The 26,003-nt window shown below is 38.0% G+C and overlaps 2 protein-coding genes and 1 pseudogene across 2 annotated transcripts in view; 2 read left to right on the forward strand and 1 right to left on the reverse strand.

Moving 5' to 3' along the window:
- The first annotated feature begins 2,666 nt into the window (after positions 1–2,666).
- On the forward strand, positions 2,667–5,139 carry LOC144646288 (uncharacterized; annotated as a pseudogene).
- A 168-nt stretch (positions 5,140–5,307) lies between these two features.
- LOC144663037 (zinc finger CCHC domain-containing protein 9-like) lies at positions 5,308–10,558 on the reverse strand. Its single transcript, XM_078523974.1, has 6 exons — positions 10,389–10,558; positions 9,853–10,256; positions 8,913–9,060; positions 8,361–8,456; positions 7,243–7,317; positions 5,308–6,412 (listed from the first exon to the last, which is right to left on the reverse strand). The coding sequence occupies exons 1-6, from the start codon at positions 10,462–10,464 to the stop codon at positions 6,282–6,284; spliced, it is 930 nt and encodes a 309-aa protein (XP_078380100.1). The 5' UTR covers positions 10,465–10,558; the 3' UTR covers positions 5,308–6,281.
- Positions 10,559–10,620: 62 nt separating this feature from the next.
- Positions 10,621–26,003, forward strand: part of LOC144662686 (phosphatidylinositol 3-kinase catalytic subunit type 3-like) — a 28,620-nt gene continuing 13,237 nt past the window's right edge. The window contains exons 1-8 of the mRNA XM_078523547.1: positions 10,621–10,724; positions 11,826–11,912; positions 14,106–14,207; positions 14,994–15,137; positions 16,046–16,169; positions 19,231–19,317; positions 19,871–19,966; positions 25,411–25,482. Of these exons, the coding sequence (XP_078379673.1) occupies positions 10,645–10,724; positions 11,826–11,912; positions 14,106–14,207; positions 14,994–15,137; positions 16,046–16,169; positions 19,231–19,317; positions 19,871–19,966; positions 25,411–25,482 (792 nt within the window). The 5' untranslated portion in view covers positions 10,621–10,644. The remainder of the gene's footprint in view (positions 10,725–11,825; positions 11,913–14,105; positions 14,208–14,993; positions 15,138–16,045; positions 16,170–19,230; positions 19,318–19,870; positions 19,967–25,410; positions 25,483–26,003) is intronic.

Below are 26,003 nucleotides of genomic sequence, written 5' to 3' on the forward strand. Positions count from 1 at the left end.
AAACTGTTGTGCTGCGTGGGTGAAACGCTTTGTTGATTATCAACAAGAGGTTAATAAAGGTAAATTAAACGCCGTCGTGAATTTGGAAAAAAACGACGTTTCGAGCGTTAGCCCTTTTTCTGCCACCCTGAGAACTCTCCGCCAGTATTAAAGCCGGCTCCTTCAAAAGCTGGAGCAGGGCCGTAACCAGACCCTTGGCACAGACGTCTCGCTGGGAGGTTCTGGGGGCAGACCCTCCAGAAAATTTGAAGAACAAGGAAGCTCATTTTTCATAAGGTATTTCTTGAAAAGAATCAATCTTGCTCAACTGGGGATTATTTTTCCAACTACACACAAGTGCCTCTTGCCAGTTACGGCCCTGTGGAGTAAAGCCTATCTGCCTTATAGGTTCCTGGTGCATATCCATAATAAGTTTGAGTGACATAGAGGCATTATGAATTGTTAAGCCTCTTATCACTAAATAGCCTTATTACTAAATAATCCATATTGAAGTGCGCAAATGTTTACGGTTTTCCTATGTGTGATAACAAGAGGCAATTCAAGCTATACTTATGAATGTAAGCGTGTAGAATCCCTTGGATTGTTCTGGATCTTAACATAATCTCAAAAATACACTTCATGTGATTATAAACGTCCTAGAAAAACGCTAGCTTTCTTGCAATCGCGTGACCTCTGGTCACGCGATTTACGTGTCTGCGTGACTTATTTGATCGCGCACGCACATGAAGCGAGAGCGGCTGAGGAAAAGTCACGCCAGTCACTTATCCTGCAGAATTTTAGATCTTCTTCAAAGCCGGGTTGCAAAATCAGTTGGCATAATTTCTACTTTATCATTATTTTTCTTTCTTCTCCGGCTTTCTTTCTCGTATTCCTGAAAGAGTTATTTGTCAAGAACGCGGCTCAGATGGAGTGATGGACCCATCGTCGCGCGTCCGCGTTGTCACGACAAAATATTATTGCGCTCACGCAGTGCTTGCTTTGACAGCACTAAACAGTTACAGTATTGGTATTCTGCAGTATAGCCTCAATGTTTTTATCGGAGTTGACAATTTTTCGAACTGAAACTTTCCTTGCTAGTTAAGTGCAAACGTTTTAAAACAGGTTAAATTAAACAGAGCTCTGCACTCAGTGCACGGTCGCCAGAGGATAAATGAACATTAATCAAACACATCGATAATGCTTTGCGACATGCTTTACAAACAAACTACTTCCTCTTAAAACGCGAATAAACGTGCCTCTAAATCAGTAATAATGACGATTATTGCAGACGTGGTTCATTTTTACTTACTTACACACAGTGTAAATTTGAAAATTCCCTGTTCATTTCATCCTTGAGATCACGAAATTCACGAGAATGAATCTGCTTGGAGTTGCTTTCATATTCATACATTTGATACTGTTCACTGGATTCTCAGCAGCAAATACTCAAGGCTCTCAAGGTAAGACCAACTGACAACTTTTCGCTTATTGTACACTGTTATGACTAATGTACTCTGCGACCACTATTGCCAGTTTTACAAAAGAAATAAAAAAACCTTTCATCTGTTCCTATTTCTTTCAGAGTTTTTAAAAAAATGTGAAGCGAAACTGTAATTTAATAATCGCCCTAATATTGTTTTTCATTAAGGGCCTGTTTACAAGGAGGCGGGTAACCCTAGCACATAGGGTTACCCTAGCACCTAGGGTTACCCTAGCGCTCCCACATTTCTTCTTTTTTTCATCGACGTGTTTACAAGGCGCTAGGGTTACCCTAGCAGCTAGGGTAACCCTAGCTGAGTGCTAGGGTTACCCTAGCTGCTAGGGTAACCCTAGCGCCTTGTAAACGCTCTGCTAGGGATAACTCGCCTACCCCGGGACAACTTTATTTTGGCTCCAAAAAGCTAAATATGTTTAAAAATACCGACAAAAACAGCGAATTGTGATCAAGAAACATCGTGTTCATTCACAATTTGTCGTATTTTTGCACTGGAACGGAATTATTTTCGAATAACAGTTTCTAACGACAAAATTTTACAAGGTTAACTGAAGCGTAACCGGTGTAAGTTGACCCGGGTAAGTAGGGTTACCCTACCTGCGAATTTTGCTTGTAAACCCGGGCTATCTTCTAACCCTCTTGCTAGGGTAACCCTAGCACCTAGGGTTACCCTACCTGCTTGTAAACAGGCCCTGGCTTTTGTGTTCGTATCGTCCCCATTTCGCAGCGTAATTAAAGTTTCTTTTTAATAAGTTATATTTTTGCTGCTTTGAAAACAAGAAGTACTGTTTCAAACTTAGTAACTGAGAAATACTTTTCAACCGCCTTGATATCAACAACAATGATTAATAAACTTCAACTTAATTGAAGTATCGGTGGATTTAACACTACTGTGCCAAATTGTTATGATTCGATATTTCCACATATAATAGCTTTATTACAAGAGTTACAAAGCCCGACATTTTACAGAAATGTTATAAAAAAGAATCACAGTTTAGTGTTACAATGCATCCGAAGCACTAAATAAAACACGAAAAACAACATGCAACCTTGTAATTGATATGTAGTAATTATATTGTCATGAAATTGTGCAGTTCAAAAAAAATAAAAAACTTTACACCCACTCCATGTAAGGTACAGGTCACTGAAAATTCTGAGGGGGTAGGGGGCTCTGAAAAACCAAAATGTTTTAATGAGGTACCTGAAAGGGTAAAATGGGAACTGGGACTTGGGCAAATGGGGTTTTGGTCACTGGGAATGGGAATCACAGACAGAAAAACAATAAAACTGGGACTGGGATCTTGAAAATTTGGGAAAACAATAGACTGGGAAATGGGATTTGGGCAAAAATTTGGGCTGGGAAAATGGGATTTATACTCCTTCACCCCCTACCAATGGCTGTATGGATATTTTCTTAAAGATCACCAGTGTGAAATATAATTAATTCCCATATTGAGTTTATGTGCACATACATGTATATTTAAAATTTATTTAATATCTAAAACAAGAAGGATATGTTCATTACGATGGCAACAAGTACTTCACCATGATGCAAGTGGAAATGCTCTGTCAGGTTCCAAATATTCCCTGATGGCTGCTGTGTTATCAGGAGCCCGTGTGCATGTAGTCGTTGGAGCATGGAGCACAGAAGCCGATAATGTGCATGTATATATGGTGGTCATGTGTATGCTCAGCTTCTGCAGTTCATCAGCCAGGCTTCATGGGACAAGTTTCAAGACAATGCTTACTGGTGGTGGGCCATCGTGTCAACAAATGGATTGATGCAAATGACCAGGTACAAGGTGGGCTCAAATACTCATCATCCTGGACCAAGCAGTGGAACAAGAAGCATCAAATGGTACGTGCAGACACAAGGGTTCAGCCCAAAACCAACATACTCCCATCTGGCCAGTGGCTATAAAGTACAGGGCAGCTTAAATGACCTGGAGAGCAGTGTTCAGAATGGTCAGGACATTCGCTGTGTCAGTAATAAAAAATACTCCTTTCCAATCCAGAATGTCGCCATTAACAGCCGTGGTTCCAGCTTTGTTTCTGGGCAAACCTTAGACCACATAAGTACCAGCATACGATTTATCAGTAATGCCTATTGGTGGTTCACTGTGGTTACTACTCAGGGATTTCGTGACATGTCACGCTGGACTGTTGGAATTCATCAGTCACGAGGTCACAACCAAGACACTGTGGCAGTTGAATGGTTTGCAGATGAATGCTGGAAGGAAGTCTTTTTCCATGATGGAAATGGAAACCAAATTTCTGGATCACGCTATGCACTGACATCATCCTTAATGTCTGGTCATCGTGTTCGCTTTCAGATTCCTGAATGGAATTATTACACTGCTGAGGTTGACAATCTGTCTGTGCGTAATGGCCACGTGACGGCTCAGGCGCTTAAATACGTCAGCAAGAATGGGTTGAAAGGATTTCAGGATGACGCCTACTGGTGGTGGTTGATGGTTTCCACCACAGGAACTGTCCGTGCCACGAGATACAATGTAGGAGAGCACAAGCATCGTGGTGATTCTACTTATCAGGTGAAAGTGAAGTGGTTCATTGACACCAGACCATGGGAGCAAGTCTTGTCAAATGACAAATCAGGAAATATCCTTGCAGGGTGTCGTCATGCTCTGGTACAGGCTGTAAGAGCTGGAGCCGATGTGCGCTGTGTACAGGGAGATGAAGTGCAAGGCTACACATACAAGGCTCAAAACCTGGCTGTGTCCCCAGATGGAAACCATGTAGCCGCCCAAGCTCTAAACAGCGTCAGCATGAAATCAGCACCAAATCCAAATGAGATGATGATCCAACCCAATGCCTACTGGTGGTTCACTATCGTGTCCACAACTGGCTTGAGAGATATGTCACGCTGGACCGTTGGCGAGCATGTGGATCGTGGCCACACCTCAGACAAAGTTGACCAGAAATGGTTTGTCAACCACTGAATGCCGCCTTACACTGGGAGGCCATTCCCATAGTCACAAAAGGCCATTAACGGAGAGACATGTGTAACAAGTAGTAGTGTTTAGAAACCGGACTGTGTCAAAGCCTCGATATGCTACCCAAGATTAATGAAGTGGTCAGCTAAAAAAGTGTAGAGTGGGTCTAGGATAGTGGCCCAGGGGGGTACTCCGGGATCCAAGTGACGGGGATGTGCGAAGGATTTTTTTGGGGTCGAAATTTTCGATTCCGGGATTTTTTTGGGTAGAAGAATTTGGCAGGTATTTTTTTGGGTGACTTGATTTAAATAGGGGATTTTTTTGGGTGTTAAAATCAAACTAATGTGCCCTGGCGCGTCCTTGGCAATAAAGGGGTAATTTGACTAGGGATTTTTTGGGGCGTTTTTTTTGGTCCAGGGACTTTTTTGGGTAATGTCGGGATTTTTGGGGGTCCTGAGTTTTGCCTCCATTCGATCATCCCCGTCACTTTGATCCCGGAGTACCCCCCTGGGGATAGTTGGAACACATATTTTTTCCTGGATGCCATTTTTTTATGACAAGTATATGGACAGAACTCGATTAAAGTAGATTAATATATTTAACAGTGGGCTAGGTATTACTGATTGCTGGAACAATAACACTCATGTAAATTGGGTTAAACTAGACAAAATAAAAATCAAGAATCAAAGGCATTTGTTTGTGCAAGACTAGTTTAGTACAAGTGGCAGCTTAAGAGTGTGGTGAGAATGGAAAGCTTCCCAGACTTTTATTTGTCAACACCTCTACCTTCCCCTTTCAAATGCATTTGACCTCTACTTCTGCCGTGTGAGTCAAGCATTTCTTCAATACATAAAAGCCTAGACTAGCTGACTCAGTGTGTTCGCTCTTCATTGCCCTTTATTCTGTACCTGCACAAAGTGTAGCCTAGATACAACCATTATAATTCTTCCTTTTAGTTTGTGTTATTTTATTTTACACATGCTAAAAAATTTTAATGGGTATTGTCTGACCATACTTGTCTCCTCAATGCATAACATGTATGCTGCTAATAAAAGAGAACTTAGGCAATTCCAGATAAAAATGTCTTATACAATCCATTAATTTGCAAGGGAACTTGGAATCTATCACATCGAATAATCCATTACAATTTACCATGAGTTATTCTGACTGACAATCATTAACAAAAAAACCTAAAATCTGTCTTTTGCAATCTTTAGACATTTTGGAGCTTGCTTTGGAAGTACTAACAGATCACCCAAAATTATGACAAAGGACTCATCTTTTGACAAATTTGGTCACACCATTTATAAAGCAAACAGGAGCTGATGACATCTCATGACATCTGATGAATTATGACAAGAAACAATAACCTTTGCATTTTGGAGTTACTTTGCTATACCTTTGCAGAAATTTATTTTACTTTGGGGAGGGGGAAGGGAGAAAGAAGTTACTGTCATTTGACTCCAAGGCTTGAAATATTTCCTTTTTCCCCTGCTGCTTGATCTGGAGTCAAGCACATTCTCCAGGCAAATTTGCATAATTTCAGAGTTTATGGCAAAGAAAAGATAGTTAACTGGAATTTGTCAAAAATAGAAGTGGCATGCAAGCAGCTATGCATCGAAGTTACCAGTAAGTTAAATATGATGTGAACTACTAATGAGAGCTTGGCTGAGCAACTCTTCACTTTCGTGAACAAATGTTTCAAGTTACCAGTAACATCTATTGCACAAATTATCTTACAAACACATTATTATACAAGGAAATATAAAGTAGAACGAATGTTTGTACATGTGTATGCATATAAAATACATGTTGCTCTTCAGAGGCCTGCGGGGGGTACATATGTATGAGCATTAGAATTTGACAACTTGGGGTCCTTTTTTCTTTGGTACTTTATGTGATGTTCCTCCAAGATCTTCTAGCTCGGCATCTGCACTATAATGGCCCTTTTTATTTTTGATGTATTGAGCATGTGTTGTGGTCACTGAAACAAAGAAAAACGAACAAAAAAAATCAGTCACCAAAAAAACTAATTAAAAACTAAGGGAAACTTAATTGTACCCCAATAATTATTATTATTATTGGACCCTTTCAGAAGATGGATGGGTTGTTATTATGAACAATATGTAGGGTTCAACTACACTTATATACCCAATGGACTCACAAGTAAAATGCAAGTTGCAAAAAAGCTATTTTAAGGCATCAAAATGAAAATCAAAATGCAAAGAACCACATGTGGTCAACTGGCATTGACTTGCATTGGACAGCCAAATGGATAAAGTCTCGACCTAACTTTTGTGATTTTGAACCTGACCAAAGCAAATGCAAGTGATCACAAGCGTGCAAGTCCTGGGGACATGGAGTCTGCATCTACATGTGACTCCATTTAGCCAGCCTTTAGATTTTGAATCCTTTCTTAAACCAAATTCTGATCTCTTTGCGGAAGAACTTATCTACAGGTGAATTATTCACCCAAAGGCATTCAATTATAATAATGACAAGGAAAACAACTGTTTTTGATTAATTTGTGTTCACAATATATCGTATTTTCTCGATTAAACGCCGGGCCCCAAATAAACGCCGGGTCTCCAAGTTGTATTTGAAAATAAACCCCATAAACAATTTTTAAAGGTTTAATATGATTTAAAAACAATGTCTAATTATAAAGCTGCCAAAAATAATGAATAAAAATCGTTTCTTAGAAACATAGGGCTTGAAAAAACTCCTGAATTCAAATAAACGCCGGCCCTATCGGGCCAAGTTTGAAATAAACGCCGGGGGCGTTTAATCGAGAAAATACGGTATTTATGCTACCTTTATGTTGTTGCACTAATTCAGGGCAGTCTCTTCTGAAATGTTCCACTGATCCACACATTTTACATCCCCCACCTGCAACAGGATTATTACCAGTAATCAGACATGCAGGGGCCTAGCTCAGGAAAACTAGAAGGCCCACTACTGAACAATCCCAGCCAGCTTTTCTGGCCTGTCCCCCTTAAAATTATTTATTCCCAATTCTTTGTTTGATAGCGAAATTTCAGCCAGTGATAAGCTCCCTTTCAGTTGGTGAAAATGGCCTGGTAGCTGGCTCATAGCTGCATCCCTGGACATGCATTCAGCACAGCTCCCTTTTAGCAAACAGACATAAGAGATTTGATGGTGCATCTTAACTTCAAACACTACTTCTGAACAGAAACTCCAGTGATACTGCAAGCCTTAGATAAATCCCTTGACAACAACTGCCTCCCCAAAGTTCAAAATGTAATTACCGATACCTGTTTTGAATTTGTGCACAAATAATTATTGCATCGACCTTGCATCAAAGCAATCACAGGCAGGCAATCAGAAGTTTAGCATCCATTACCTAGTAAAAATGTGGGAGGCGAGGTGGCCTAATGGTTAGCCCGCTCGCCTCCGAGTCGAACGGCCCGGGTTCGAGGCCTGGCCGGGGCGCTGCATTGTGTTCTTAGGCAAGACACTTTACTCTTACAGTGCCTCTCTCCACCCAGGTGTACAAATGGGTACCGGCGAATTTACTGCTGGGGGGTAACCCTGCGATGGACTAGCATCCCATCCAAGGGAGAGTAGCAATACTCCTAGTCGCTTAATGCTACGGAAACCTGGATAAGCTCCGGCTGTATGAGCCTCATGGCTCGGACACAGACTTTACCTTAGCTTTACCTAGTAAAAATGGCCTTGCCCCCCATGAGTATCTCATCCATAGCTCAGTGGATAGAGCACCCGCCTGGTGTTTGGGAGGTCATGAGTTCGTTTTTTTTTCCCACACTTGTGACATGATGAACATTACATCTTTCTCAATTCTACCATTCTCGTTTTTTATTGTTAATTTGGTGTAAGTCATTTAAAAGAAGTAGAAAGAATTATTGATATAAAATTATGATATCATAATAAGATGAACTTTTTAGTCTTACCATTTGGATAGAGTCCTTTAGGGTTGTCAGGACATGCTCTTGCTATGTGACCAGTTTCTCCACAGATGAAACACTTGGCAAAAGGAAAGTCTGTTTCTAAAGAAAATAGAATTAAATGTTTGTGAGTCAAGGCAGTTAAAATGTAACCAAAGAGCAAACAAATGATGTGTGTTCAACTTGCATTTACTTGGGTGGTGAAACAGTGAAAAGCTGGTGCCAACTTGCATGCAAACCTGATCCCAACTTACTGAATGCAGGTCATCTCAAGTGCAAGTGCTCACAAGTCCTGGCCAAATGAAGTCACCAGTGTCCAGTAGAAGTTGAACACTTGCTTCTACTTGTAGCTCCATTTGGCCAGGCCTTAAGAGTAAAATGTCTTGCTCAAGGACACAGTGAACCAGGCCAGAATTCAAGCCAAAATGACTTATTTTTTTAACTTAATTCATTACATTCAAAATACACTAATTTACGGTAGTATCAAAATATTTTTTGTTTGTTAATAAAAACAATGATGACAGAACTAAAACAGAAAATTGTCTGTAATTTACTCACTTTCATCACCTGCTGCTCTGCCATTACAATTTTTAGTTGTGTGCTCAGAGGATCCACATTTGTAGCAGTTTCCAACGCCCATCTCAGCGTTTTGAGCCATTGGGCACTCTGCAACCAAGTGTCCAGTTTGACGGCAATGGAAACAGGGCTGCATTTCATTTTGAAATAAATTAGAAAATTAGTTTTACTTTCATTGAGTGAAGAAGTATGATCATGTACAAAGGAACATGTGTGAACAACACAGAAAATTAATAGCATACTATGTATACTTTGATATGGTGAGCCTACATGTATTTGGTTTCAATATTTTAGAAAACTGAATATGGGACTTTTCCTCAAATTTCCACTGGGACACTTCACGGTTAATGGGTTAATAATGTACATGCAGTTTTTCAATAGTTTGTTTACAAGTCACCTGCACAGCTTTATTCAGGTAGAACAAATTTCTCATTTCATAAATTGTCGGCTATCTGTCGCCTGACTGATTAGTAGCAGTCAATAGATTCGGGTAGCCTGTTGTAAGACTGTCAGAAGACTGTTGACCAATAGTTGCCCAACAGTCAGCCAACAATCTGATCAGGGTTCATACCTGTCCAGTACTTTTCCAGGACTTTTCTAATATTTAGATTGATTTTTTCAAGACTCCAAAATTCACATTAACCCTTTCACCTCCAAGATGAGATCTTAATATCATTTCTCCTAATTTTTTGCCATACATAATTTTCTTATAATGTTTGTTCTGAGAATTCAAGTTGTTACTTGAGTTTAACAGATTTCCAGTACTTTTCAGGGCCAGTAGTCTTTTTCCAAGACTTTCCAGTCCGGGAAAGTGTAACAATAAAATTCCAGGACTTTCCAGGTTTTCTAGGACCCGTACAAACCCTATCTGATGGGGTGCTATGATTCACAAATACCAAACAGATTACTTCATGTACTGTACCTTTCCTTTTGCTCTCCTCTTCCTTCTAGCCTCATGTTTTTTATCCAAACTTTCAGTCCTGTTTGCATCGACAGGTGATTTTCTCTTGGGATTTATAATATTTTTACGCATGTCACTCTTGAGTCCATGTTTCTTCTTTTTCATTATTCTACCATTTCCTTGTATTGAATTTAATGTTCCTTTGTTTCTTTTCTTTGAATCTTTCTTTTTAGGTGTAGTTCTCACATTTGCTTCATCTTCAACTCTTACACTTTGAATATTCTTTTCTGCTGACTTTCTAGAGATCTTGGGCGCAATGCTGTCATCATCAGGAGTCGAGTTCTTTTTTCTTTTCTTACCGGTGACCATTTGAGTTTCATTCCCAACTTTGTTCGAAGTGTCTTTCTTTGTTGATCCATGGCCACCTAATCAACAAAACATAATTTTCGCTGACTTCTTGTTAAAGAAATTTAAGATAAAATAAAAAATCTTTACACAGGTGAACCCACGAAAAGAAGCACGTGTTTTTCTGTTTCAGATAAAAAAAAATAGCTTACCGGCTGAATTTACGAGCTCGTGCCATGGCGTTGCTTCTAGACTTGTCTTCTTTGAAGCACGAGCAAAACGAGTCATTTTTAACTAATATACTTTCGTCGAAGTTTAAATATATAAATTGTATCAAATCTAAAACCAAGAACACACTTCGTCCGCCATGTTGAAAATAACATTGCGCAATTAGTTGAAGCGCATATTTGCCATAGAAACACCGCTAGTAAATTGGTACGCAGGCGCAAGTGGTGGGAAGAAAACAACATGGTGGATCCGAACTCCAACCAAGAAAAGTTTTACTATGTATACAGTTGTGATCTGGACACAAATCTTGAGCTTAAAGTGTAAGTTGGAATAAGTAGAATGCTTTGCGTTAGATTTTTTTAAAAATGTCGAAATCATAAATATTTTGGCATGTTATTCATTCACTGAAAGTGTCAGACGTTTTAAAAAGCTGCCACTGACCTGCTCTGTTACATGCACAGGTCTTGGAAATGAAAGTAAGATAATTAACACTTGCTTCTGAAAAATTTAAATTAAAAGAGGAAGGAATAAATCTATAGCATATAAATGGGTTTTTATGAAAGGTAATTTGAAATACCGTATCATGAAAATATGCAAATACCAAGTACAAATGTCTGCTGGACTTGAAGATGTAATAACAACCACTTCTGGACGAAATATCTTGATCGCTGCAAAATGAACAATATTTAGGTCCAAACAAGGGTGAGCTTGTTGATTTTGTAGTTATGTTATTTACCTTCCAAACACACCTCTTTGTGTGTAGTGGCCCCGGGGGGGGGGGGGACTTGCATATGAAAGTGACGGGGATGCTCGTCGTCTCGCTTAGGGGTGTAAATTTTGGATTTTTGGTCTCGCTTAGGGTGTTCCGAGCAAAACGCCAATATTTGCCATAATGGTCTCGTTAAGGGTTACACACGAAGGAATATACAAATATATATTTTATTCTTAAGTTTTTGGTATCTTTTAGGGGTCAAGAAAAGCTCGAGCCACACCCTGATTGGTCTCTTTTAGGGGTTGTTTTCAAAATTTCCGACGAGCATCCCCGTCTGTTTCATATAGGAGTCCCCCCCCCCGGGGTAGTGGCCCCACTGCAAAGGATTTCTGATCAAAAATTGGCCTCATTAGTCATGGTTGCACTCAAAGTTTTCTTAAATAAAACAAATTACTGAGCATTAGTTCAAGCCAAGTTAATGAGGTGGCTGCAAAGCCTTCAGTGTAGCATTCTACACAACGGTGTCTTTTACAAAACAAAACTCACCTAGTGTGTACTTTACTTTACAATGAAATCCATCTCAGATATTCCTTTGCAAAAAAAAAACTGCTTGTGTTTTGGACAAGTCATTCCTAAAAGGTAAGAAAAAGTATAAGTGTAAAATTGTACAGTTATAAATTAACATATTTTATTAAATTATTTATTTTAGATGTACATTAGAAGGAAAAAGAGAACGCAAAGGCTACAAAGAACTGCTAGATGATCCTCAACTGAGATATTCAGGAGCTTATGAGAGGTGAAATGCACTTATTGTTTTATTATTTTTCATTTTATTTCATTTTTTCATTTCTCTTGGCATCCTATGACACATTAAGCGGGCTTTACACGACACTAAAGTTGGCAAACTCATGTTGGCAAACTCAAGTTGGTGCGTGTGAACGACACAACAACAGTTGGCAAACAAGTTGGCTAACTGCCGGTGAGAATTTAGAGACAAGTTCTATTTTGTCGCCAACAGTTGGCCAACTTGTTTGCCGTTGTTGCGTCGTTCACATACACCAACTCGAGTTTGCCAACACAAGTTGGCCAATAGTTTGTTGTGTGAAGGCCGCTTAAGACCTACAAGAACATGTAACTATTGCATTCACCCTGCAATACTATGGGTTTACTGAAAGAAGTCATCATCATCATCATATGTATTGTATATGTTGCAGTTAATTTTTGATCTCAGTTAATTTTAAATTTTACCTACTGTAGTTAGTTTTTTTCTAACTAGTTAATTTTTTTATACTAGGTAAATAATAGGGTTAGAGTTGGGATATGGGTTGGAGTCTTATATATATTTTTTTAAAAAATAGTGGTTCGTCCAACGTTTCCTACGTGGCAAAGTGGATAAGGGGTTGGACAGCAAATCCAGAGGTTGAGAGTTCAAATCCAGTGCAGGTTAATAAAATAAATAAATTAAAGAAAAACAATGATAGTACTAAGGGGAGGGGGATAATAGCAGATAGCAGGGGAGGGTTAGAAAGGATGGGGGGGGATGAGACAGCAAGGGAGAGGAGGTGTATTACTTTTTCTACTTATTAACCTAGTATAAAAAAAACTAGTAAAGAAAAAAAACTAACTACTTAAAAAAAATTAACTGAGATCAAAAATTAACTGCAACATATATTTATAAGGGAAATAAAATAACATGTCTCCATCAATCTCTGTCAAACACGGTGGAGGCCTCAGTAAAGGTCTGTGTCCAGCCAAGTGGCCCATATAACCAGAGCTTATTCCATGGCATTAAGTGACTAGGAGTATAGGAGTATTATCTACTTGCCCTGGATGGGATGCTAGTCCACCCCAGGGTTATCCGTTTACACACCTGGGCGAAGAGTCAGGCACTGTACTATGGGAGTAAAGTGTCTTTCCCAAGAACACAACACAATGACCCCAACCAGGGCTCAAACCTGGACTGCTCAATCTGGATTCCAGTGCGCCACCGCGTCTAAGTACAAGATCTTAATTCCAATCCCTTTTTATTCTTTCTCCACTGTGTTTTTCCATGTCTCTTTTGCATTGACCATCCTCTCAAGATTTCCCTTCCCCTTTGTCCAGACAAAAACAATTAAAGCTGATTTCCAGTCCGTACTGCGCAGACTCGGGGTTTGTTTTCGTTTTTGTTTTGAATTCGTTGAAACGTTACACTTCGGTGACAGCATACATGAAGTTTTTTAGTCCGCCATTACAGTTCGTTTCGTTCAAGAATTTCCGATGAGCTGAAACGTCGGTTTGAAATAGCGTCAAGGTTCTTCTACTCGCTATTATTTGTTCTGCAAGGATATCTGGCGTTAATAATGAAGAGAAAGGTAAGTTTGTCGCGGAATTTTTAGTTTTGCTTGTAAACATTCCTTTCGTGTGGGCTCACATAAACATTGTAGCCGAGATTGCGCAGTACGGACTGGAATTCATCTTTAAGTCAGGGTGCAGAGAAAATATAATTTACATGTACCGAATTTATCGATTAAACGCCGGGCCCCGAATAAACGCCGGGTATTCAAGCCAGCGTTTAAGTAAGCCTTCCAGGCATTTATTCGAGGTATAATATGCTATAGATATAATGGCAAATTACGTTCATGTCACAAACAATGATTTAAAACCCCTGTTTAATAAACATTTTGCTCCAATAAACTGCACCATTCAAATTAACGCCAGATCCACGGACCAAGTTTGAAATAAACGCTGGGGCGTTTAATTGAGAAAGTTACACGGTAATTTATTGAGTTGGTCAGGACTGTTATTAATTAACAATGATCATTCACATGATGACTCTCACCCAGACAGTCACACACTAGACAAGCTACTGATGCTCTGGACTTGGATCAAACCATTTCTCCAAAATAAATTATTAAGCTTACTTACATTGATGGCAATATTCGGTAGCCCAGAGATCGGAAGTTAAACTTGATCTGATCTCAAGAATTTATGTTTATTCTCTAATCAGTGAATGTTCAGACTTGTATGTGACTTGCCAAGTATTTGCGGATGGTCAGCCACTGTGTCTACCTACAAGAACATCTTACAAACCATTCAGCACAAGATGGAAGTAAGTTGAAGACAGTGGCAGATAAACATTTAAATGAAACATTGCAAGGACTGCAAAAGTTTACAGAGATGGAAACTTTCATGTGTAATAACTTTGATGGTACTTTCGATCAGGGTGAATGGCTTTTTAGGATAACATCAAAAATGAAAAATATTATAATTGTCTGAACTGATAGTAGCTCAGGACTCTGGTGTCTGTAGTGTGAATTGAATAGAAGAATTTTTTTTATACACTGGATCAGATGCTTGTTTATCATAAGTTGTCTTCCCACAGAGATTGCACAAACAATATGCTAGATCTCATTTATTCCCCTCAATGAAAAGAGGTACACATACAATAAGTATGTCTCCTCCAAGAACTCAATGCCTTAAGGTGGTAGACTGGAGTTTAACAGGTCCATTTTGGATGGAAATTTCTTAAAATTAAGAAACGTGGCTGAAATAAAAACATAGCAGGCCAAGACAACCTAAGTTAAGCTTCAGAAAAATCGATGTTCGAGGTGACAATTTTCACACCTCAGGTGACAAAGCCCATTTAAATTGCGGGCTCAAAATTAAGAAATTTTCGTTTTGCGGCTTTATTTTTAAAAGCTGGTCAAAATAAAATGTAGGAATCTATTCCCATATAGAAAAGGAAAAAATTCTGCGGGTTGAATGTTTTGATATGTTTCATTTTTAAGCTAAACTCCAGTCTACCACCTTAACAATGATCCTGGCCAGGGCTTGAACCTACAGATATACACAGAATTATCAAATTAAAGCTAATGATTTTGATTTTTATTCCCAGTTGGAATGAGTGGCTTACATTACCCATAAAGTACCCTGATCTCCCTCGCCATGCTCAGGTGTGTTTTACTATCTGGGATGTGTATGGGCCAAGAAAAGCCATCCCAGTTGGTGGAACCACTGTATCACTCTTTGGAAAACATGGGTAAGTACATTTTTTTAATTTTAATTTTTAATTTATTTATTTATTAATAACACACAACAATACAACTACTTTCAATACTACGTAGACTTAAACAAAAACTACAAATTACCCTACTTTTGTTAACTACTCTATTTACAGTTACTTAGTCAGCTACGGTGACAATTTTCTTCCTCTTCTGTTGTTGTTTTTGTTTTGTTGTTTACAACACACCCCCCAAAAAACTACTTACAATATAACTCTTTACATGTTAAGGAGAGTTGAGATATTTTACCCTCTATTGGTTTCTGAGTTATCAACAGTGTTTGTTCTCTTTGTTGTGCTGCATTCACAAAGTCATGGAGGACAATAGGCTTATTATTTAATTTATAGATATAATAGCGCATGAATAGTGTAAAGTAGTTGAATTTGTTGGTGATACTTTTCTCATGGGTAAGTACATGGATTGAATATCTGAGATATGGTGCCTTCATCAACTTAACTAAAGACTTTTGAGATGATTTTCCTTTAAGAAATAATTAATGTCAGTGCTCTGGACACTACTGACAGCATGTAGACTGTATAGGTTGCATGTGCTTAAATTTTCTCTAACTGGCTTGTAATGACCACTGTCCAGTACCAATTTTTAATACTCTGATGCATGTTATGGTAATTCATCAAGGACAAAGCAAAATACAAATCATTTTGACCTGAGAGGTTCTAGTACTTAGTAACATATTTTGCCTGGCTAGTTCAGCCATACTGGCCAGGCCAAAGATCAAGTGACTGGCAATCACCTACAGTAAAGATAGCCCAGCTGCAGGTTTGGAACAACTGGATAATAATTTGTACAGAGCAGAAAATTATACTGGTTTGACAATATCGAAATTAAACAAAACATGTAAAAGATTTTTTTGATACAATCCACATAGGACTCAGCGTCGTGGCATGCATGACCTAAAAGTGTGGCCTGGTGTGGAAGCTGATGGACAGAAACAGACATCCACTCCTGGAAAATCCACAACTGGTGAAGACCAGATGAGTAGACTAGCAAAGGTATAAACAAATTGTGAAAGCAAAATAAAATGTAACGAATGCTTGCCATAATGTGAATACAGACAGGACTGTCATTATAGATGAATTACAGTCCGTACTGCGCAATCTCGGCTGCAATGTTTATGTGAGCCTCACAAACAGAGCAAAACTAAAAATTACGTGACAAACTTACCTGTTTCTTCATTAATAACGCCAGATATCCTTGCAGGACAAATAATAACAAGTAGAAGAACCTTGACGCTATTTCAAACCGACGTTTCAGCTCATCGGAAATTCTTGAACGAAGCGAACTGTAATGGCGGACTAAAAACACTTCATGTATGCTGTCAACGAAGTGCAACGTTTTAACGAATTCAAAACAAAAACGAAAACAAACTCAGAGTCTGCGCAGTACGGACTGGAAATCAGCTTTAAGGACGGTGCCTACTAACTAGTGGTAACCACAGGTTAGAAAGTGCGGGCCTTGACGCACTAAGAAAAGGTACTGGTACGAGAGTGCGTAATTTTAGATGGCAGTGTCGATAAATAAATGATTAAATGGACAAAAGACAATTATCTCGAGTAACGCGTCACGCAAGGAATGCATATTTTTATCGTTTTGGGAAGTGTAATCGAGCACGCGGTGTGAATAGGCTTGTACCGAAAGTGCTCGTAAAAAAAGCATCAAATGCTAAAAGAAGTGCTCGTTTTTTGCCAAAAAAGTGCTAAAATAATGCTAATTTTTTTAAAAAAAGTGCTCGTGGGTTACATAATAATGCTCACTTTTTTCCGATTTTTTTAAACATAGAATATTACATTTTTCAGATTTTCAGTTAGATTTTTCAACAATAAAATATTAACGATCAATGTTTGATGTCAGAGTACGCTCTCGAGCTATCTCTGCCTTGGCTGGCTGACTTCCATTGTTCCTTGATGACAACGTGGATGACGTCATCTTGGAAGGAGTGTGATGGACTGGGTTTCTAGAAGGCAATCACTGACGTATCAAACCGATCAAACCTATTCCCCAGGCCTCCTCGGCTCCTTTGACTAAAATGAGGGCATAATGCATCTTTGGACGCCATATATGAAGTCAGATTGTGCTTTTTAACACAAAATTATACAAATAATCAGTCGAAAATCCAAAATAATGCTAGCAGTGCTTTTTTGGATAAAATGTAAAAAAAAAAATGCTTGCGAAGCCAAATAATACAAAAAAAAGTGCTAACACTTTCGGTACAAGCCTAGGTGTGAATTGAGATGTGATTTTTCTCAGTCGGTAAACTCGCTATGTCTTGCTCGCCTTTTATTAACGTGGCACGATTAATGATAAATCACGCTTAATTGCCGCTAACCGGCCGCGAACCAGTCAGAGTTGTTTTTTGTCGGATTGACAGTTTAGTGAATTGTAGTCGAGCATGCGGTGTGAGTTGAGATGTGATTTTCCTCGGTTGATAAACTCGCTATGTTGTCAGTGTTATAACGAATTTCTCGAGAATAACCGTTGTTGGAATCATTCGCTTTGCCGTGGTTTATGCGTGATACAATCAGAGCAAATTTTCGCAAAAGCAACACCCGTAAAACAAGTCTGCAAATTGTAATGTTTGCAATCTTCCATGTGACAGAAGCCTAGATCTTATGTGACAATCGTTCTTGGAGAACAGATTTTCTCTTCCGGTGTTACAACAAACTGTCGTGATTGACACATTTTTCGCATTCCGATCGTTCTTAGTGGAAGAACAAAATTTTCAACTTCCGTTTTCTGTTCGCTTTTTATTAACGTGGCGCGCACGCGTAAAACGCAATCCGCTGGTCACTGTCGAGATTAGGGTAGCGGGCCTCTCTTGGGCCCGCAATAACAAAGTATTTTTGCCCGGCCGAAGACTATGCAAGAAATGTAGATGTTAACAAGGGCTACTGAAATTCAAAAAGAAAATTGGGGGTAGCCACACAAATTTTCGAGATAATTAGGTTTGAAATCTGGAAAAAAGTGCTGACGTGGCATTTTAAAATGAAAAATTGAACATGTGCTCTATAGACTTACCACTTACATTTTATAAAATAAAAATTAGGGGTCACCACGCGTTTTTAAAAGTTATATCAGTTTTTTTCAGGTTCTATGAAATCGCTTTTAGAGTCTGTTACATTTTTCCTATCCCCTTCCTAGCGAGTTGAATATTTGCATCTCGTGCGTGCACTACGCCATTTGTCACGGTTAGCAGTTTGCGGGTAACGTTTTAGCGCTTAGAGATTGGTTTTTAACTGTTAATGTGAGCCATTTTCAGTGGTTAGCGGTCAATGGTTACTAATATGTTGCTTTTCCGCTGTTCCTGGCTTAGGATATGTCCATAAACTGGATTTCGTCGCAGAGAAAACTTTCTTGATTTTTAGTCGCGCGCTTATTCGCGTAGTTGAATTCGTCATTTTGAGCGAGCAAATTAATTAAAAGCGCGCGCGCCCAGTGTGATCGATGCATTGCGTGATGCACAGAACAAGTGCGCAGTAGCAATGCAATAGGAGGCACCGTCCTTAAGGGCTGCAACACCCGTTACAGATGATTTCTCTTGATGTTATGGATATAGCATCAAGATGTTGATCGGTATTATGTTACACTTGCGTACAATGCAAAATGCTACAACATGGATGATACCTAACTTCAATGTAATGACTGCTAAAAAACGTAATGGCAAGCCTAGAAGAGATATCTAGAGGATACAGACTTGATTTGTGGTTATGGTCAAGAAAATCAGTTTCTCATTGTTGTTCTCTTCTTTAAGCTTATAAACTTTTTAACGAGCAGTGTTAATTTTAAATCAGTCTTTATTTTGTTTAGGACAGCTGTATAAGAAATCCTGGAAAAAGTCTTGATCCTAGTCTACTTTACAAAGCTGTGCTCTTAGAATAATTGCAGGGTGCCCAAAGGCTCTTATGTAAGAAATCTTGGGTGCCCAGCCCCTAAAAGCTTTCATGATAGCAAAGTTATACAAGTCGCCCAAAGACAAAAGTAAGTCGCTGGTGGCACCTGGGCTCTGCTAGAGCACAGCTCTACTTTATAATTATTAAAATATTATTTTGGTTACAGCTGAGCAAGAAGCATCACAAGGGAAGAATGTTGAAGGTTGATTGGTTGGACAGACTGACATTCAGAGAAATTGAAATGGTGAATGAGGTGAGATGTTTGAACCTCTAGAGTCCCATCAAACCTAATTATTTTTCAAACGATAATTGTGAGCTATCGGGATGGCTATTAGCAGTGGTAATAAGTGCATTGCCTACCTTCAAACATTACTGCAAGGCCCAATTTGATGCCCGCGGTCAGGTGCCATATGTGGGTTGAGTTTGAATTCTCACCTTACTCTGAGGTTTTTTTCCTCAATCAGGTTCTTCAGTCTCTTTCCTCTGACAGCCCTCCTGGAACAACCATCATTTCCAAAGGAGCCCGCGCAGCTGAGGGAACGAGTTCCTTTTCGACCTGGATAGGAGAACCTGCATGAAAAGGCCAGCTACAGCTGATGTGGGGGGCTTCCTCTCCCTCTAATTAGCAAGCTAAATTGCGACTATTATTGATAGTTGCAATCAGTGCATTGCTATCTTTGATTCGCAAGAACACTTAGTACAATCGTGATACACCCGTTCTAAAGTCATAATAAAAAGGTATTACTGATTTCCTTTTTTATTCCTTTCACTGAATGAATTCAACAATATTTTGTATTTTCTTACAGAGAGAAAAGCGGAACTCCAATTTCATGTTTCTGATGATCAAGTTTCCAAGAGTTCATAATGATGGTTTAGAGTACGCTGTGGTACATTTTGAGAAGGTAAATAAATAAATAAATTTAGTGCAGGGCTACAGCATATTAGCAATAGGCATCTCATGGCCTGATTAAAAAGCTTACAGTCAAAAGACCTCAAGCATTCCTGCAAGGGTGGAAGCAAACCATTATTGCAAATTGATTTCATTCTTTGCTTCAATATTCCATTCTTGAATTAAATATTTCAATGTTAACTTGACTAATTATAAGCCTATATTGTAGGGTTTGTGATATATTTTAAGTTGTGATTAAGTTTGATTAGAGACCTGTAATGTTTGTATTAATGACTGAAATAAGCCACCTTTGGGTTGATTGGGTTTTTTTTTTTGGACTTGTGTAAAAGGTAGAGTCTGTTCCAATCGTAAGGATTATTTGCCAGGATTATTATCACACAAGCACTTTATTCATACCAGTTTTTGAAGGCTTAGCCTGTGAATACAGCTGCTTTTTACCTTTTCCTGCCCAAAAGAGATGTGACTGTATTCAATTCGCAGGCTACCGTAGGCTACGAATGAAACAAACTTGGGTATTTGCTACGCCCCTGGCCTGGATTGGTTTTTTTTTTTTTTTTCTTTCCCCCCCCCCCCCCCAACAAAAGGTCACTGTAACAGTTACTGTGTTTTCCAGCAGTACCCACTTATACACCAGTGACCTGGTTGGAGACAGGTAGTACATGTACAGTATAAAGTATATTGCCCAAAAACAAAATACAGTGACTCTGGCTGGCTTTCAAATCCGGGGGGGGGGGGGGGCCCTTTTTTTTTGGGGGGGGGGGGGGGGGGGTTTTTTTGGGGGGGGGGGCTTCCCTTCCCTTTTATTTTTTTTAAAAAAAAAGGGGGTTTTTTTTTTTTTTTTTTTTTTTTTTTTTAATATAAAAATTTTTTTTTTTTTTTTCCTCCAAACAAAACAACCCCCCCACACCCACACAACTATTTATATAGCCCCCTAACTAGCATATTAATCAATGTTCAAAAGTCTCTTTGGATACTTACTAAGTAAACATACTATTGGGCAGGCTATATTTTGTTATTGCATGTTAGCTTGTGTATATTTAATTTAATAATTATTTTTAAATCATAATGTCTCAGCAGCATTAAGAACAGCTCTTGTCCTGTTGTTTGAGAAAGATTCTTTCTAGGCCGGCTATATAATCTGGTTACAAAGCCGGTTGCTATGAGCACAACCCTAAAGCCAGCTGTGTTTCCTTGGGGAAAATGGTTAAAACAAAGAAAAATTTACTATTATTAGCATAATAATAACCATTTCCCCAGGCATGTTTAGTTAAAAATATAAAATTATAAAGTAGAAAAAGTCACTATGTCTAGTTAGAAATTTACCAGGATTTTTGTACATCAACAATACATTTTTTGTGTCTGACTGTGGAGATAATATCATTTTTTATAATGAACAGTTTATTATTAATTTGAAGTAGTCTCCAGAATATTCAATTATTATATTACTGTGATGTCAGATGATATACTTTGTGCATAATAATAGTCATGTCTTCTTGATAATTATTATTAATAAATACTGTTCAAAGAAAGAGAAAACAGTATAATTGTAGTCTGAATAAAGTTGTCTCATGGGGAATAGGACAAAAGTTATAAAAAAAAATATTTAAAATCATTTTAAAAGTTTGCTTCAAATGATAACTGAATTATAACTGTCCTTGTATTCTAATATCAGGATAGATTATTTAGCATATCCAGAAATAAATTCAGAAAAACATCATTCAAGCTGTAATAAATTATTTTATTTGTGTATAATTATATTCATTGACTGTAATGTCATAAACAAAGCCATAACACATCTGGTACATTCCAAAAAACATTAGTCAATGAATGTGCCAATTCTGTTATTATTGATGAAATGATAAACATCTCTATGTTTTTATGCCCTTTAATAAAATGAGTTATTATATGAAGCATGAGAATAACTTGGACAGGGATTAAAAAGTCCACAAATACAAATGTTCAGCGGCCAAGAGTGAGAACTGTTAGGATGCAAGTAAGTGGGGATAATTTTTAATGATTGTATAGTTTGTCATACTGTAGAAGGCTGTTGCAGAACAAATAACTTCTTATGCAAATGTATAATTGGTAACAAAATTAATGCTGGTATAAGTCAGGCAACCTTGCTGAAAAATTGTGACAATTTTTCAGCAAGGTTACAGAATTATTTGTTTATAATGGTTTATTCAAAGACAATTTGCTTGGATCAATGGATTGGTGATTAAATGATAATCTTGATATTTTGATAAGGAAGTTTTAACTCTTCTTTGTTGTGGACTGCACAATTTTGTAGGTCACATTTATTGCGTACACCTCAGGCTCTTGAAAATTATCACTGGAATGTTATGACATATTTTTTGTCAGTACTTAAAGATGAATTCCAGTCCGTACTGCGCATCTGGCTGATTTTTTTGTGGCCCCAGAAGGGATTTTAAAGAAAATAAAATTTAATTTTTTTTTTTTTTTTTTTAAAAAAAAAGATTTTAAAAGGGAAAAAATTTACGAAAGTAAATTAAATAAAAAAAAAAAAAAAAAAAAAAAAAGTGGAGCTATATTATTGACTAATAATAATTTTATTATTATGCAGATCATGGCAAATTTTCATTCAATGGTAGAATGGAAGCTTGTCTGATAGTTTAAAATAGTGCAGTTAAAACATTATGAGAGAATGAGCAAGATTTCTGGTGGCAACATAAATCCTAATAACAGGGGTGCAAATAATTTTTTTTTACTTTAAAGGACATATGTCCTATGTCCTACTAAGACACCGTATCTTGGTCGGACAAAACAAAATTGTGGTCGGACAGATTTTTATTCATTGTTGCAGTAAAATGATTTACGATCAAAAAATTGTCCAGACATTATGTCCGACCACACTTGGGATTTCGTGGGACATGAGCAAATTTTGGTTGGCCAATGTCTAATGACCGACTGTTATTTGCAGCCCTGTAATAAAAGTTATTTAAATCAATAATTTCAAGCTTAAAATTATGTTTATAATGTTATTCTTCTTAATGACTGCTAAACATTTGTTGTTTTTTTAGTTCTGGGAATTTGGAAGTTTATGTATTATCAAGACAATAAATAACTATTATTCCCCAAACATACACAGTTGATGATTATCTAAGTCTAGTTTCTTATCACTGATTTACAATGTCTAAATGTTCAATGCAAAGTTCTGTTGTAGGTGAATTTTAATTTTTGTGATCAGTCAGTATTTCATTGAGTCTCTGTCCTCAGTAAAAACAAGTAAAGAAGTAGCAAATGAATATGTTATTTTGAAACATCTGTGTATAAGATCAACAGACAACGTTTTGCCAAAGGATAGATCTGTTTTTCACGCTCATTTGGGATTTTGCATTTCATTTATGTCGCAACTACAGTCAGGGCTGGAAAAAAGAGCCTTGATGTCACATAGGACAACTCACACTTAGATTTTCCCTCCACATAAGTAACTTAATTTTTTGTTCAATTGAATTGACTGATGGACAAGAACCCCAGACCTGCAAGTCATACATGCATCTGCCAACTAAATCATACTGAAATGTAAACATAGACGCAAGCATGCAACTGTTCTGGGCAGAAAAAAATTGAGAGCTGCTTGTCCCAAAAACAAGGTGCATTTCAAGTTCTTTTTTTTTTTAGCCCTGGAAATGTTTTTAGTTTTTTCCTTTTATTCGGCTTCACATTTGTAATCATTTTATGGAAAGTTGATGTGATGTCTCACGACCTTTTCCAACTAAATTAAATGTAGATGTTGATGTGTTAATTTTGGATCAGGAACTGGTTTGGAGGTTCATACAGTTTGGCTGTACATGCTCAGTACTTAACCAGCTGGTATGAAAATTAAAATTTTAAATTCAGGTTAATTCATATATTATTCATGGGTTTGGTATATATTTTTGAACATTTCCTCAGTTTGAGACTCATATTTGAAAAAAAAATACAGACAATATTAATTCAGCAAAAATTAGTATTTTTAATAATGTACCATTTAAAAAAAAAGTTCATGAAGCTGATAGATCAGTGAAATTTCAAATGGAGACTTGCTAGAAGTGCGTTGCAGTCGGTAATGGCAGGCTGATCATGTTAATTCATTGATGGGTCTTAGCTGCATCACAGCACTCATCAAATCTTCTGATGAAGAACTGTTAGATTCAGATTCCCAGGTAATTTTCAAGACTCTGCTTTCATTTAACTGGTCTATTATCAAGCTGCACAGAAAATATATCATCAAAAAAGGTCATATGATGTAGAGATCAAATAATACAGACTGTGGTTAAGTTTTATTATTTGCTAGTCACTTTAAAAGTAGGTAATTATTCATAAATCATTTTTATCGAAATTTTAATCTACTCCAACTCAGGGAGGTGTAAAGAGCTGCACATGTGAATAAGAAACTTGCAGAAATTTTTGTGGTATGAAGCCCCGGGGGGGGGGGGGGTTTTTTTTTTTTTTTTGTTGGGGGGGGGTTTCCCCTTTAATAAAAAAAAAAAAAAAAAATTCATTTCGCCCAAAAAAAAAAAGGGGGAGGAGGAGCGGCGGGCAAACGCCCGCCCGCCCAATTTTTAAATTTTTTTTTTTTTTTTTTTTTTTTTTTTTTTTTTTTTTTTTTTTTTTTCTAACCCCCCCCACACCCAAAAAAAAAAAAAAAAAAATTTTTTTCTTTCTCGCCCCTCTAAACCCAAATAGCCCCCCCCCCCCCCCCCCCCCCCGGGTATGAAGCTAGATGACTACCGGGCATTTAACTCCGAAAAGTTACTGATATCAGAAAATCTGAAAAACATGTCTCCAATTCCATATTGAGACTGAAATTAATCTAAGACTAATGGTTGTTACTGGTACGTAGAAGATTCTGCAGTGTTATTGGTTTAAAGCCTGCAAAGTTGTGACGGATTTAAATTGTAGAGATTTTTATGGAAAAATGTACCCACCCTGCCAAGTATGGTTGTCATGTTTTTGGTAATATAGATATCCCTGTAACCTTCCAATAGATATGATAATAGCCATCAAACTCCATACACTGACAAATTAATGTTTTTTTTTTTCTGGGAGCAAAAAACTAATGGCGACCATATTTGCATATTTGTGTGGCTCCAAGAAACATCCATACGTCCCCGAAGGATGGTTTCTGGCTTTGAACCCTCCAACCCTCCCTGGAATTTCCAGTTAAGTTTGATACCGGTACTTTCCCTTAAAATTTTTGGCTATTGAGATTCCCCTCCCCCTCAGAATTTCCAATGACCATCCTTGGAGTGGGTGTGGATATTTTCTGGAGTGCACATTGGGTCTGTGATGGACAAACATCTCATTCAGTGGGGAATTATTAGCAACACTGTAAGTCCTTAGAGCTCTTCATGCCATGGACACCAGATTCCAAACACTGAACTGACAAACCACTGGGTATAAAAACTGACCATGTTTCTTTTCTTCCTTCAGGATGCTGATGACGTTGACTATATCTGTACTCATCCAGAGATTGTGAGAGTTCCAGATCCAGAAATTTTACTGGTATTAACACTCGATATCTGTTGTGCTTTCTTACAAGTGATCCGACGGGGGGGGGGGGGGGGGGGGGGGGGGGGGGGGGGGGGGGGGGGGGGAGGGGGTCCCCTTGTTTAAGTTAAATAGTCATTTTTATTAGTAGCTGATCCTGGTGTTTTTTGAAGCAACAATACTGAAAAGAATCAAAATAAAAGAGCATTTACTTGTTCACACCAATATGACGATCAACAGTTTATTCATCTGAACATCTGCGACTACTGCAGCATAATTTTTTTTTGGAAAATATTGATTTATCAAAATTCATGAAACCTCAACCTACATTGTTGTTTGTATCCTTAAATGATTCAAATGAGCTTTGAAACTGCAGGGCTTGAGACTAATGGTAGCCAACTAGCCAAAGGCTAGTAAAAATGCAGTTTTGGCTAGTAGGTTTTGGCCTTTCACAAGCCAAAATGGCTAGTGAAAAAATCAGGCATTTGTGGCAAGAAACCGCATTTATTAAAATCGTCTCTCAGAGAATATAACTA

The sequence above is a fragment of the Oculina patagonica genome, chromosome 1 (assembly GCF_052425735.1).
Source record: "Oculina patagonica isolate OP01 chromosome 1, crgOcupat, whole genome shotgun sequence".
NCBI lineage: Eukaryota > Metazoa > Cnidaria > Anthozoa > Scleractinia > Oculinidae > Oculina > Oculina patagonica.

What these genes read in the sequence shown, in the direction of transcription:
- LOC144663037 (XM_078523974.1), bottom strand. Translation starts at nt 10,464, where the DNA reads ATGACTCGTTTTGCTCGTGCTTCAAAGAAGACAAGTCTAGAAGCAACG. An exon ending in CGAGCTCGTAAATTCAGCCG is followed by an intron (nt 10,257 to 10,388) that starts GTAAGCTATTTT and finishes TTTGTTGATTAG; the next exon opens with GTGGCCATGGATCAACAAAG. An exon ending in TAAAGGACTCTATCCAAATG is followed by an intron (nt 7,318 to 8,360) that starts GTAAGACTAAAA and finishes ATCCTGTTGCAG; the next exon opens with GTGGGGGATGTAAAATGTGT.